Source organism: Myotis brandtii, unplaced genomic scaffold (assembly GCF_000412655.1).
Source record: "Myotis brandtii unplaced genomic scaffold, ASM41265v1 scaffold8, whole genome shotgun sequence".
Lineage (NCBI taxonomy): Eukaryota > Metazoa > Chordata > Mammalia > Chiroptera > Vespertilionidae > Myotis > Myotis brandtii.
In genome coordinates this window covers 6,626,562-6,638,693 of record NW_005371219.1, presented here as the reverse complement: position 1 = coordinate 6,638,693, position 12,132 = coordinate 6,626,562, and the positions used below count along the sequence as shown (strand labels likewise).

Here is a 12,132-nt window from a genome sequence, read left to right as displayed (position 1 = left end):
AGTTTTTCTATTTAATCTTTATTGTTGAGAGTACTAAAGATGTCCCCCTATGTCCCCCACTACCCCCCCTCTAACCCAGTTCCTGCCCTGCCCCAGGCCTTACCACCCTACTGTTGGTTTCCATTGGTAATGTATATATGCATATAAATTCTCTGGTTAATCTCTTCCCGTCCCCCCTCCCCCCTTCCCTCTGAGATTCGCCAGTCTGTTCCATGTTTCCATGCCTCTGGTTCTATTTTATTCATCAGTTTATTTTGTTCATTAGATTCCTTGTTCATTTATTTTTATTTTTAGATTAATTGTTGATAGATATGTATTCATTGCCACTTTATTGTTCATATTTTTGTTCTTTCTTGCTCTTCTTAAAGAATACCTTCAACATTTCATGTAATACTTTAGCTTTTTCTTGTCTGTGAAGCTCTTTATCTGACCTTCAATTCCAAATGATAGCTTTGCTGGATATAGTAATCTTGGTTGTAGGACCTTGCTATTCATCACTTTGAATATTTCTTGCCACTCCATTCTGGTCTGCAAAGTTTCTGTTAAGAAATCAGCTGACAGTCACATGGGTGTTCCCTTGTAGGTAACTAACTCCTTTTCTCTTGCTGCTTTTAAGATTCTCTCCTTGTCTTCAACCTTTGGCATTTTAATTATGATGTGTCTTGGTATGGGCCTCTTTGGGTTCCTCTTGTTTGGGACATATTGCGCTTCCTGGACTTGTAAGTCTACTTCTTTCCCCAGGTAGGGGGAGTTTTCTGTCATTATTTCTTCAAATAGGTTTTCAATATCTTGCTCTCTCTCTCTACTCTTTCTGGCACCCACATAATGCAAATGTTGGTATGCTTGAAGTTGTCCCAGAGGCTCCTTACACTATTTTCATATTTTTTTATTCTTTTTTTTTTTTGGCTCTTCTGATTGGGTGTTTTTTATGCTTCCTCATATTATAAGTCATTGATTTGATTCTCAGCATCCCCTACTCTACTGTTGATTCCCTGTAAATTATCTTTTATTTCAGTTAGTGTGTGCTTAATTTCTGACTGATCCTTTTTCATGTCTTTGAAATTCTCACTAAGATCTTTGAAAGTCTCACTAGGTCCCTTGAGGCTCTCACTAAGATCCTTGAGCAACCTTAACCATTGTTTTGAACTCTGTATCTATTAGACTGTTTGCTTCTAATTCATTTATTCTTTTTCGGGAGATTTCTTCTGTTCTTTCATTTGTGACATGTTTCTTTGTCTCCGCATTTTGGCTGCTTTCATGTGTTTATTTCTATGTATTAGGTAGAGCTGCTATGTCTCCTGGAATTAGTAGAGTGGCCTTGCATAGTAGGTGTCTTGAGGGGCCAGTGGCTCAGCCTCCCCAGTCACCTGAGTGGGGCACTCTAGGTGTGCCTTTGTGTGGGCTGTGTGCACAGTCTTGTAGTTGAGCCTTGATTGCTGTTGATGTTACTGGGAGGAGCTGACCTCCAGGCCAAATGGCTGTGAGGACTAGCTACAACTATAGTGGAAGAGCTGCTATGCAGGAGGCACCCCTATGGTGTAAGACTTGCTTCAATGGGGCTTTTGTGTTCACTGAGTCTGCCCCTTGAGTATGTCACTCATGGCTGTGTAGAGTTGTAATCTGCTATGGTCTGAAGTTGTCCACTGGATGCACTGGCTCTGGGGCCTCCCAGGCAGTGCAAAGTCAGCCACTGACTAGGGCCACCCGGCAGGAGCTACAGAGCTATCTGCAAATGGCTGCTACTTGTGTTAGGCTTGGAAGTGCCCAGGCGAGGCCAAACTGTGAAGCAAGGCAGGCTGCTACTAGTGCCAAGTCTTGCTGATGCCAGCTGCTGCTTGTTTGAGAAATTTTAGAAAAATCTGAAGACTGAGCCAGGACAGGCCATTCATATGGAAAAGCTGCTGCAAACAGCTTGGGTGGGGCTACAAATTGGATGGGGCATGGTCTCAGGAAATCACCAGGGTGGAGTGAACAGTGTGAGCTAAACTGATGGAAACTTAGATGTGGCTGCCAGTCAGCTTTGCAATGGGGGAGGTCTCAGTATAGAAACAATGACCCCTGGGAGCACCACTGTCTGGGAGAGAGCCACTCCTGAGTTCTTGTTCCAATGCCAGACAATCCAGTTCCTCCCCATATGTCCCTGGATCCCTCCAAGCCACTGCCCCAGTGCTAGAGTTCAGAGGGAGTGGGACCATGTAAGTTCATGTGCAGACCCTTTAAGTGAACTGCCTGGGTCTCCAGTAGCCTCCGTGTCACTCAGCTACAATCCCCGATTTTTATGACCCAAAGTTACAGGGGCTTCTCTCATGGCACTAGAACCCGAGGCTGGGGGTCTGCTGTGGGGCTGGGACCCCTTGCTCCTCACGGGAGGCATTTGCAGCTGAGATATCTCTCCTGATTGAAAAAAACACCACATGTGGGTGTTGGACCAAGCCATTCCGCACCTCCGCCCCTCCTACCAGTTTCAATGTGCTTTCTTTACTTCTCTAGTTGTAGGACTTCCATTCAGCCAGATTTCAGGCAGTTCTGAATGATGGTTGCTCTGTGTTTTAGTTGTAATTTTGATGTGGTTGTGGGAGGTGGTAAGTACTGGTGTTTACCTATGCCACCATCTTGGTTCTCCCTGATGCCATCTTTTCAAGAGCATCTGCTCAGTTCATGTCTGTGTCACATTTTGGTAATCTCGCATTATTTCAAATTTTTTCATTATTAGTATACTAGAGGCCCGGTGCACGAAATTTGTGCACGGCGGGGGGGGCGGGGGGAGGAGGATCCTCAGCCCAGCCTGCACCCTCTCCAATCCAGGACTCCTCAGAGGATATCCGAGTGCCGGTTTATGCCCCCCCTGCCAACCTAATTTCCCCCACCTGGCCCCTTGCCAGCCTGGTTGCCCCCAACTGCCCCCCTCTGCTGGCTTGGTGGCCCCAAACTGCCCCCCTTTCCGGCCTGGTCACCCCCAACTACACCCTCTGCCTGGTCGCCCCCAACTGCCCCCCATGCCAGCCTGGTCACCCCACGCTGCCTGCTGTTCAGTCATTTGGTCATCCCTCACTAACCCCCCTGCTGGCCTGGTCGCCCCATGCAGCCTGCTGTTGTCGTTTGGTCACCCCTCACTAACCCCCCTGCTGGTCTGGTCGCCCCACGCAGCCTGCTGTTCAGTTGTTTGGTCGTCCCTCACTAACCCCCTTGCTGGCCTTGTTGCCCCATGCAGCCTGCTATTCGGTCATTACTGTTACTGTGATGGCGTCCTGGACAATTTGCATATTCCTCTATTATTAGTATAGATTTGTTATGGCAATCTGTGATCAGTGATCTTAGATGTTACTATTATAAGTTGGGGGAGGGCACCACAAACCATTCCCATATGAGATGGCAAACTTAATTGATAAATGTTGTGTTTTAACTGCTCTACCTACAGACCATTTCCCTTTCTCTCTCTCTCTCTCTCTCTCTCTCTCTCTCTCTCTCCTCAGCCTCCTTATTCCCTGCGACACAATACTGAAATTAGGCCAATTAATAACCTTACAATGGCCTCTAAGAGTTAAAATGAAAGAGAGTTGCATGTCTTTCACTTTAATCAATAGCTAGAAATGATTAAATTTAGTGAGGAAGGCATGTTGAAAGCCAAGATACATCAAAAACTAGGCCTCCTGTGCCAAACAACCAAGTTGTGGTGGAAGTAACTGCAGATATGGTAGAACTAAGGAAGAGAACTAGAAGTGGAGCCTAAAGATATGACTAAATTGCTATAATCTCATAATAAAATTTTAATGGATAAGGAGTTGCTTCATATCGATTAACAAAGAAAGTGTTTCTTGAGATGGAATCTACTCCTGGTGAAGATCCAATTATGATTGTTGAAATGACAAAAAGAGTTTAGAATAGTTATATTCTCTACTAGTTATATTCTCTACTGATAAAATGAAAGATTAAACTTAATTGATAAAGCAGCTTCAATGTTTGGTAGGACTGACTCCAATTTTGAAAGAAGATCTACTGTAGGTAAAATGCTATCAAACAGCATCACGTGCTAGAGAAATCATGTGTGAAAGAAGGAGCGAGTCAATGCAGCAAACTTCACTTTTGTCTTATTTTTAAAAATTGCCACAACCACCCCAACCTTCAGCAACCACCACTCTGATCAGTCAGCAGCCATCAACACTGAGGCAAGACCCTCTACCAGTAAAAAGATTTAGGACTCACTGAAGGCTTAAGATGATGAACAACATTTTTATCAATGAAATATTTTAAACTAAGGTATATACATTTTTCTTTAGTCATAATGCTATTGCACACTTAACAGACTATAGTATAAACACAACTTTTATATGCACTGGGGAAACAACAACAAAAACTCATTATATTGCAACATTCACTTTATTGCGGTGGTCTGGAACCAAACCTGCAATATCGCCAAGGTATGCCTGAATACAATTTTGTGAAAAAAGGAAATGAGTTGAAATTAGTTAATCGTCAATAAAAGATTCTGATTGATGATTCAAAAATGACTGTGACCTCAAAAATATAACTCACATAGATTACATTATTACAACTTAAAATCTAAAACCATTCATGTAGGAGGTCTTTAATCTAAGAACAACCTCACATACCCAAGAATCAAAACCATGCTGACTCATGGTTAATAGTAAAGTGGATATGTGAAAGTCTTTGAACCTTTCAGTTTAAAATTGAGGTACAATGTGTCTGAATGGTCAAGTCAGATGAACAGGCCTGACTGACTGACTGACAAAGTAGCAAGGGGTCTTAACTAGGTCTCCTTGTGTACTAGTATTTATTCCTTTCTATAATAAGTACTTATCCTCAATTAATAAAACTGAGTTGACCTAGATTTATACCTACCATATACCTAGCATCTCCAAAAGCCTAAGAAATAAATTATCATGAATTGACTTTTGTGGGGGGCAAAATAAAACTTCCAATTATAAACTCATGGGTATTATAATTATTCAGTTACCATTGTCTTTTCAAGAACAACATAAATTAAAAATGACAACAATGCAAAGATGAACAGCATATAATTTGACATTAATAAGTGTTTGCTTTATGTGTACTGAATACAAAAGTAAAATCAAACATTTGAATTGTGGCTAATTAGCCTAATAAATGCATTCCACCTTTGAGATTTATTCATTTATTAATTGTGAATATCAATAACAACATTCAATTTACTGGATGAAATGTCATTATTTCAGTTTAGTTCATAAGAAAAAAATGAGAATTTAGTTTTTAATTATTAATGTTTTTACTAATGATGAGCAATAATAAAAAAAACAAAATGGATCAAAAGGTACTTTTTTCACATATGACTATCCCATTAACATTATACCAATCGCTTGTTGAAAATCACACTGATATTTTATAGCTATGCATACATATAATGGAAGAACATACACCAAATGTTAATAATGGTAAATTTTTATCATAGGTTTATGAATAGTTTTTCTTTTCTTCCTTTCTGCTTATTTTCAAAATTTTCTATAATTAATGTTTATCGTAATTGTAGCAAGAAAAAAGTATATCTTTTAAAAGAAAGGGGGAAAACATATTAATTTTAAATAAACATACTTACCAGATCTCTGTGAAGCACCCAATTTGCATGGAGGTAATGGATACCATCAAGAATCTGATAAAGTAATGATTTAACCATAGATCTTGGCAACTGCATGGGCTTTTTATTTGCTTTTGATGCACGGTGAAACTTAATAATATGCTAAAAATAAAAAAAATACTGTAATAATACATAGTCTTTGTCTATGTCAATAATACATAAATAAGACTGTAATAAGTTCTCTATGTTTTAAAAAATACTTATTAAAGGCCAATAATGACACAAAGAACAATAATTTGAATAACAAGGCCAACCAATAAAATGGAATTGATATTGGGGGTGAATGTGACAGTTTTAATGGGGTATAATGACTAGATTTACAGAAATCACTAAGATTTTCATTAAATAGGACCAAAGGGTTCAAAAGGGTTGATATTTAAAAGCCTACTTAAAAATAGTACTAGTTATAGTCTCTACTGACAAAATGAAAGATTAAAGAGAAAAAAAACTGTAAATCTTTACTATTCTATAAAAAGTTAGCACATAGTGCATTTGAGTATCACACTGACTACATGTATATTTGTTCTTTGGGTTTTTTTTTCTTTTTTTTAAAAAAATATTTTTATTGATTTTTTTTTACAAAGAGGAAGGGAAAGGGATAGAGAGTCAGACACATCAATAAGAGAGAACCATCGATCAGCTGCCTCCTGCACACCCCCCATTAGGGATGTGCCCGCAACCAAGGTACATGCCCTTGACCGGAATTGAACCTGGGACCCTTCAGTTCGTAGGCCGACGCTCTATCCACTGAGCCAAACCGGTCAGGGCAATGTATATTTGAATTGTAAAGTTCCACCTTCTTTTGGCACATAATGAAATTAGGAGATATTTCTAATAGTTACTGGAAAGAAAGGAGGAGAGAAAAATGGGAATTTACTTTTTAAATAAATAAATTGGATCATCATAATCCAATTTTTATGTCCACATGTCATATTGTGTATTATAAAAGTACTAGAGGCCCGATGTACGAAATTCATGCAAGGGGCTCAGCCCTCGCAGCCCCGGCTTCGTCCGGAAGGTCATCCGGAAGGATGTCCGGGAGGTCGTTCAGCCATCCAGTCTAATTAGCATATTACACTTTTATTATTATAGAAGATTGAGTGACAGGAATGAAATTCTACTTGCCTCCCACACCACCATCTCCACCTTCCTCTCCACCCCACCCCTGTCCATAACATGCCAAAATGGATACTGAATATCCATGAAAAGAATGGAGGTTCTTATCAATATCTGCAGTAATAGCATTAACTCTGAAAGTTACTTCAAGACCCATAAGTTGTTAAAGTTATTCCTAAACAGATTTGTAACTGACATATATGACAAACCACACTATATTAAGTCAAAATTTTATTATCCAAAATTTGAACTTACTGCCAAGTTTGAATTTTTTTACTTTTAGAAGCTCCTCAGATAATATGTTTAAATGCCCTGAATCCTAACTTTAAAAGTTTGGAATTGGAATTAGAATTTTTATCTTCCATTGTATATTGATAAAACACCCCTAATATTTGTAAAACTACATACATACTTCTATTTGGAGGAGTCGGTTTTAAATGAGAAGATGCTGAAAGAAGTTAACCTTATCTTAGAAAGGGAAACAAACTATTTATAAGTACATAATTCCTTAAATTTGAACTACTGTGTGTACCACAAAAGAAAGCAAAATTCACTAGACGTATTAGTAAACTACCATTAATTACTTGCATAAAAGTACAATCTCCCACTCATTAGCATTGTGGGAAGTGAAATTTCTGGTTATTACAAATACTATCTTCTCAGTAAAATATGATCATGTGTATTGCTCAAATTCTTTTAAATCTTCGTTTATATTTATTATGTTTGTTTTGAACTACGATCAACAAAGCAAGTTGTCCTTTGTGTGAATTAGCAATAGGTAGTGCATCCATTTATTTCTCTGTTCCTATATAAAAGTTCTAAAAAGAAAGTGATTCTAGACTTACCCACAAATCATGTTCTGCATAGTCAAACAGCAGCCACACCTTCCTGTCACTGTGAGAAAGGAACACCTTCTGCAATGCGATCACATTGGGGTGCTTCAATTCTCGCAAAAGCTGCAGGCAAGAGGAAGAGATGAGTCACTATTCTGTTAACAAGGAGGGGAGAATGATGAATTTATAACTTCAAAATGCAATTTTTGCAAGTTTAGACAATCCAGATAAGCAAAATAAAAGAAAAAATACCACTCAAAAATACCATTACTCAGAGATAAGCTCTGTCAACATCTTGGTGCATAACTTTCCAATCCATTGTGTGTGTGTGTGTGTGTGTGTGTGTGTGTGTGTGTGTGTGTGTGTGTGTGTGTGTGTGTGTGTGTGTGTGTGTGTGTGTGTGTGTGTGTGTGTGTGTGTGTGTGTGTGTGTGTGTGTGTGTGTGTGTGTGTGTGTGTGTGTGTGTGTGTGTGTGTGTGTGTGTGTGTGTTTTAAATGAGGCCATTTTAAAATGGTAAAATGTGAAATAGTAAACAAAAGTATTATCATATCACGAAATAATTAAATATATTTTGATATGTGCATTTTTTTTACTATAAGAAAAGCTTTTGAGAGGCAGGAATTGTGTATTAACATTGTTTATATCCACCCTAGACAGAATATACTCAATAAATATTTGACAAAAGAAGGAAAGATAATTTAACAAGTCCTTCACTCATCCATGTGTAGAGCGTGTAGTCCTTCAGTTTTTAGAAAAGTAGTGAGTATAAGGGAATCACTCTCATACCCACTGATAAAAATTGGTGTGAAATGGTCCTATAAATAGAGCAAAGGAATAGGACTTCACAAAATAGAAGCTTCAAGATGGACTCCGATAATGACAAGGAAAGACAGACCAAACCAGCAAGTGAAAAGTTAGCATTGGCACATATATAAGAGGCAGATGCTTCATTAAATATTTAACAACAACAACATTAGCTGCTCAAAGTAAGAGACCGATAAATATGCCTGTCTCAGACTATCCTTAACTAGGGTTCAGATTTAACAGGTACAGAGAAACATACTCAATTTGAATAATATATTGAATGCCTTTTAAATCTAAAACTCTATGGAAGATACAAAAAAGGGAGAACAAAACTTCTATTGAATACTTTCTATGTGCAAGATGACTATACATAAATGTTTTCTCTCATTTAATCTTTTATAACAACCCTATGATGCACAGAAAACCTGATGTTCAGTGTAATAAAAATACCTTGACCAAAACCAAACACCTAGAAAGAGAAGAGATTTGCTTTTAAACAGATATGCCTGGTTCCTAAGTCCATGCTTTTTCCACTATGGCTGAAGTTTGTGTCTTCAAAGCCCAGAACGTAGTGAGGAAAACATACAGACAGATCAACGAGGCAGAAAAAAATAAACTGCTTATCCATTCTAGTAACTTTAAATGAGTAAAGCATACCTTAAGTGCCTGTGCTGGAAACATGTAAAACAAAAATCTTCTAAACTCCATCCTAGGGAACTTTTATAGACTATTTCCCAGTTGCCCAATTCTTTACTACTTTCAATGATAGATTTCCTAGCTCCTCAATTCTCTCATTTTGGCTCTGCACCTCAGCTCTTTCTCTTCACCTACACCTTGACAACCTTGCTGGAAAGTGTCCTATCATCTATGATCTGAACAGGATTCCCGAACATGACTCCCTGGGTTCTCCCTCCAACACACGTGCCCTGGAACACAGCTAAGAGGTAATAGCTGGGATAGGCTGGGCTGCACCTAGCCAGCCATCCACTTTTTACAGCTAGTCTCTGTATTTCCTGTGGATCTAAGTGGGGAAAGGAACTGGAAGAGAAATGACCAAGGAAGACCTAATAGTCCTCCCTTGGTGGGGAGGGAGACAGGGGTGATTAGATGGATGTTGGTTCAGCTATCAGCTTCTATTTCTGTTTCCACTGCCTAAGAAATGTTAAGCAACCCTACTTCTTGCTTCAGATGCAGATGTTAAACATAAAATGCTCCTAACTGATGATTGAATCAAAGACAGTGACATTTTGGAGGGATGCAGAGTTTACTCAGTTTTCTGCTTTTGAATATTTTTGGCTCCCAGACTCGGTAGAGTACTATGCATGTTTAATGACCCCACCTGCAGTACCTGGATCCTGGTAAGAGGCCTTGCTCTGGGCACGACTAGTCTCCCTTTCTTTCTGACTCCTTGGCATTGGTCAACTTAGACAGTTTGACTTTATTAAGTCTCTACCCAAAATATGTTCTCTCTGCTGCCTGCAATGGAAGGGAAGTTGAAACTCACTTCTGCATCTAAACCAGGCTATTAAAACACCAAATGTTAGCATAGAGCCTAAACCCCACATGTCTGGGAGAGAGGCTATCACGTGGAGCAACATGTAATCAATACCTCTAGAAAATTATGTTTTCTATAATTATAATTTGTTGATACCTTTACAGTGAGTCTACCTTAAGCCCCATGTGTAGACATTATTGTGAATAGGTAATACATTTACATGGTTCAAAACTCAAAATTATATAAAAGGACAGATTGAGATGTCTCATTACCACTTCTGCTCCCAGTGACCTCAGTCCCTCCTGCCTCCCAGATCAGCAATTTTCAACCTTTTTCATCTCATGATACACATACACTGATAAAAATCTGTGGCACACCAAAAGGTGTATATTTTTTGTTGATCTGATAAAAAAATAGGTATAATTTTGATTCATTCACACCAGATGCCTACTGTTGTGTTGGCTGTTGTCATTTTCTTTTATTTGACAATCTAAGGGAAAAGAGTCAGTGCCCCTAACTAAATAGTCAGGTAATGCATGTTTTAAAAATTTCTGCAGCACACCGGTGGAAAATCGCTGTCCTAGATAACAATTTTTATTAATTGTTTGCTAATCCTTCCTGTGTTTCTTTATCCAAACAATATATAAATATATTTTTTTGCCTGCCTTATTTACACAAAAGATAGCATTTTACCTTTTTTACTTAATCTTGGAAATCTCTCAATATCAGTAAAATATTAGTACTAGAAATCTTTCTAGTTATTCCAGCTGCATGGTATTTCTAGGTCACCTTTTTTTTTATTGTGGTAAAATATACGTAACATAAAATTTACCATTTTAACCATTTTTGAGTATATGCTTCAGTAGCATTTAAGTACATTGACACTTCGTGCAACCATCACTAGCCTTTCTATTCTTTCTCCAAAATTTTTTCATTATCTCAAACTGAAACTTTGTACCTTAAACATCTCCCTTTTCCCAGCCCCTGGTAACCACTGTTCTACTGTCTCTCATAAATTTGATGGTGTGAAGTAAAGAGCAGAAACATAGCTCTAACTAGCTCAGGGTGAGATATTTAACCTGGTGTAGAAACTGAAACCTGGGTACTATCAGGGCATTTCCTGAAAGGGCTGTGAATCCAATAAATGCTACAAAATCCTAAAGAAAATTATATACAGGAAGAGGGGACCAAGAGGAACACACCTGAGGAACTAAAGTGGATATTAATCCAATCACTGGTTACTTTCAAGGCTGGTGTACTCATAAAATGTTAGGCCCTAAACAACTTCCACACAAAATTAGAGTCCTTACCCCTATTTACTAAAACAAAAAAATTAAAAAGTAAATTCCTTTACCACTATTTACTGAAAAAACAAAAACAGTAAACAATATACATGTTCAATAATAAGGAAACTGTTAAGTAAATTATGGTATAACCACATATTGTAGCCTCAAATATATACGCTGAGGAAGTTTTTAGATCCATTAGAAAAGACTTGGGCTATAATTTTGTGATGTAATATAAAAAGACAACAAAATATAAATGTTTATAAAATAGGAAATTTAATAAGACATTAATATAGTTACCCGAGTGGTGGGATTATGTGTGATCTTTCTGTTTTCCTATTTTACAAGTTTTCTACAATGAGCATTACTCTTATAATTTACACACACCCCCCAAAAGATAGCCCTTTCTCTCCAGAAATTTACCTGCTGAGATAATATATCATTGCACTATCACAGCTTCTCAGGCAGTTACACCAAGAAAGGAGATGATTAGACTGCTACTTTCCTTAATTCTTTATTTCACCAATAGACTTTAATCTCATCACACAGATATTTGTTCAACATGACATCACACAACTATAAATATGTTTTAATCACATCTAAACAGGAGTTAAGTATAGCATCATTTTCCTTGAACAATCCCACACTAAATGACAACATTTCCTGTGCCAGATATTCACAGAGTACTAACGTGATCCCAGAGGAGCCTAAGGAAGAATGTACAGTGAACATGCCAAAATTTTATCTGATTCCCCATTCAGGGTATTTAACTGACTATAAAAAGTGTCTAATTTTCACTGTCCTAAATCCTATCTAATAAAAGAGAAACATGGTAATTAGCCGTACATCCGCTACCCTTCCCATTGGCTAATCAGGGCGATATGCAAATTAACTGCCAGCCAAGATGGCGACCGGCAGCCAGGCAGCTTGAAGCGAACATGAGGCTTGCTTGCTTCAGTGACGGAGGA

General features: G+C 38.2%; 1 protein-coding gene across 7 annotated transcripts in view; it reads right to left on the bottom strand.

Moving 5' to 3' along the window:
- Positions 1-12,132, bottom strand: part of CDK19 (cyclin-dependent kinase 19) — a 114,859-nt gene that overhangs the window by 44,737 nt on the left and 57,990 nt on the right. For all 7 annotated transcript variants that reach the window (XM_014531339.1, XM_005883749.2, XM_005883751.2 and 4 more), the window contains 2 exons: positions 7,591-7,701; positions 5,591-5,731 (listed from right to left, as the gene is read on the bottom strand). In XM_014531339.1, coding sequence (XP_014386825.1) covers positions 5,591-5,731; positions 7,591-7,701 — 252 coding nt within the window. The remainder of the gene's footprint in view (positions 1-5,590; positions 5,732-7,590; positions 7,702-12,132) is intronic.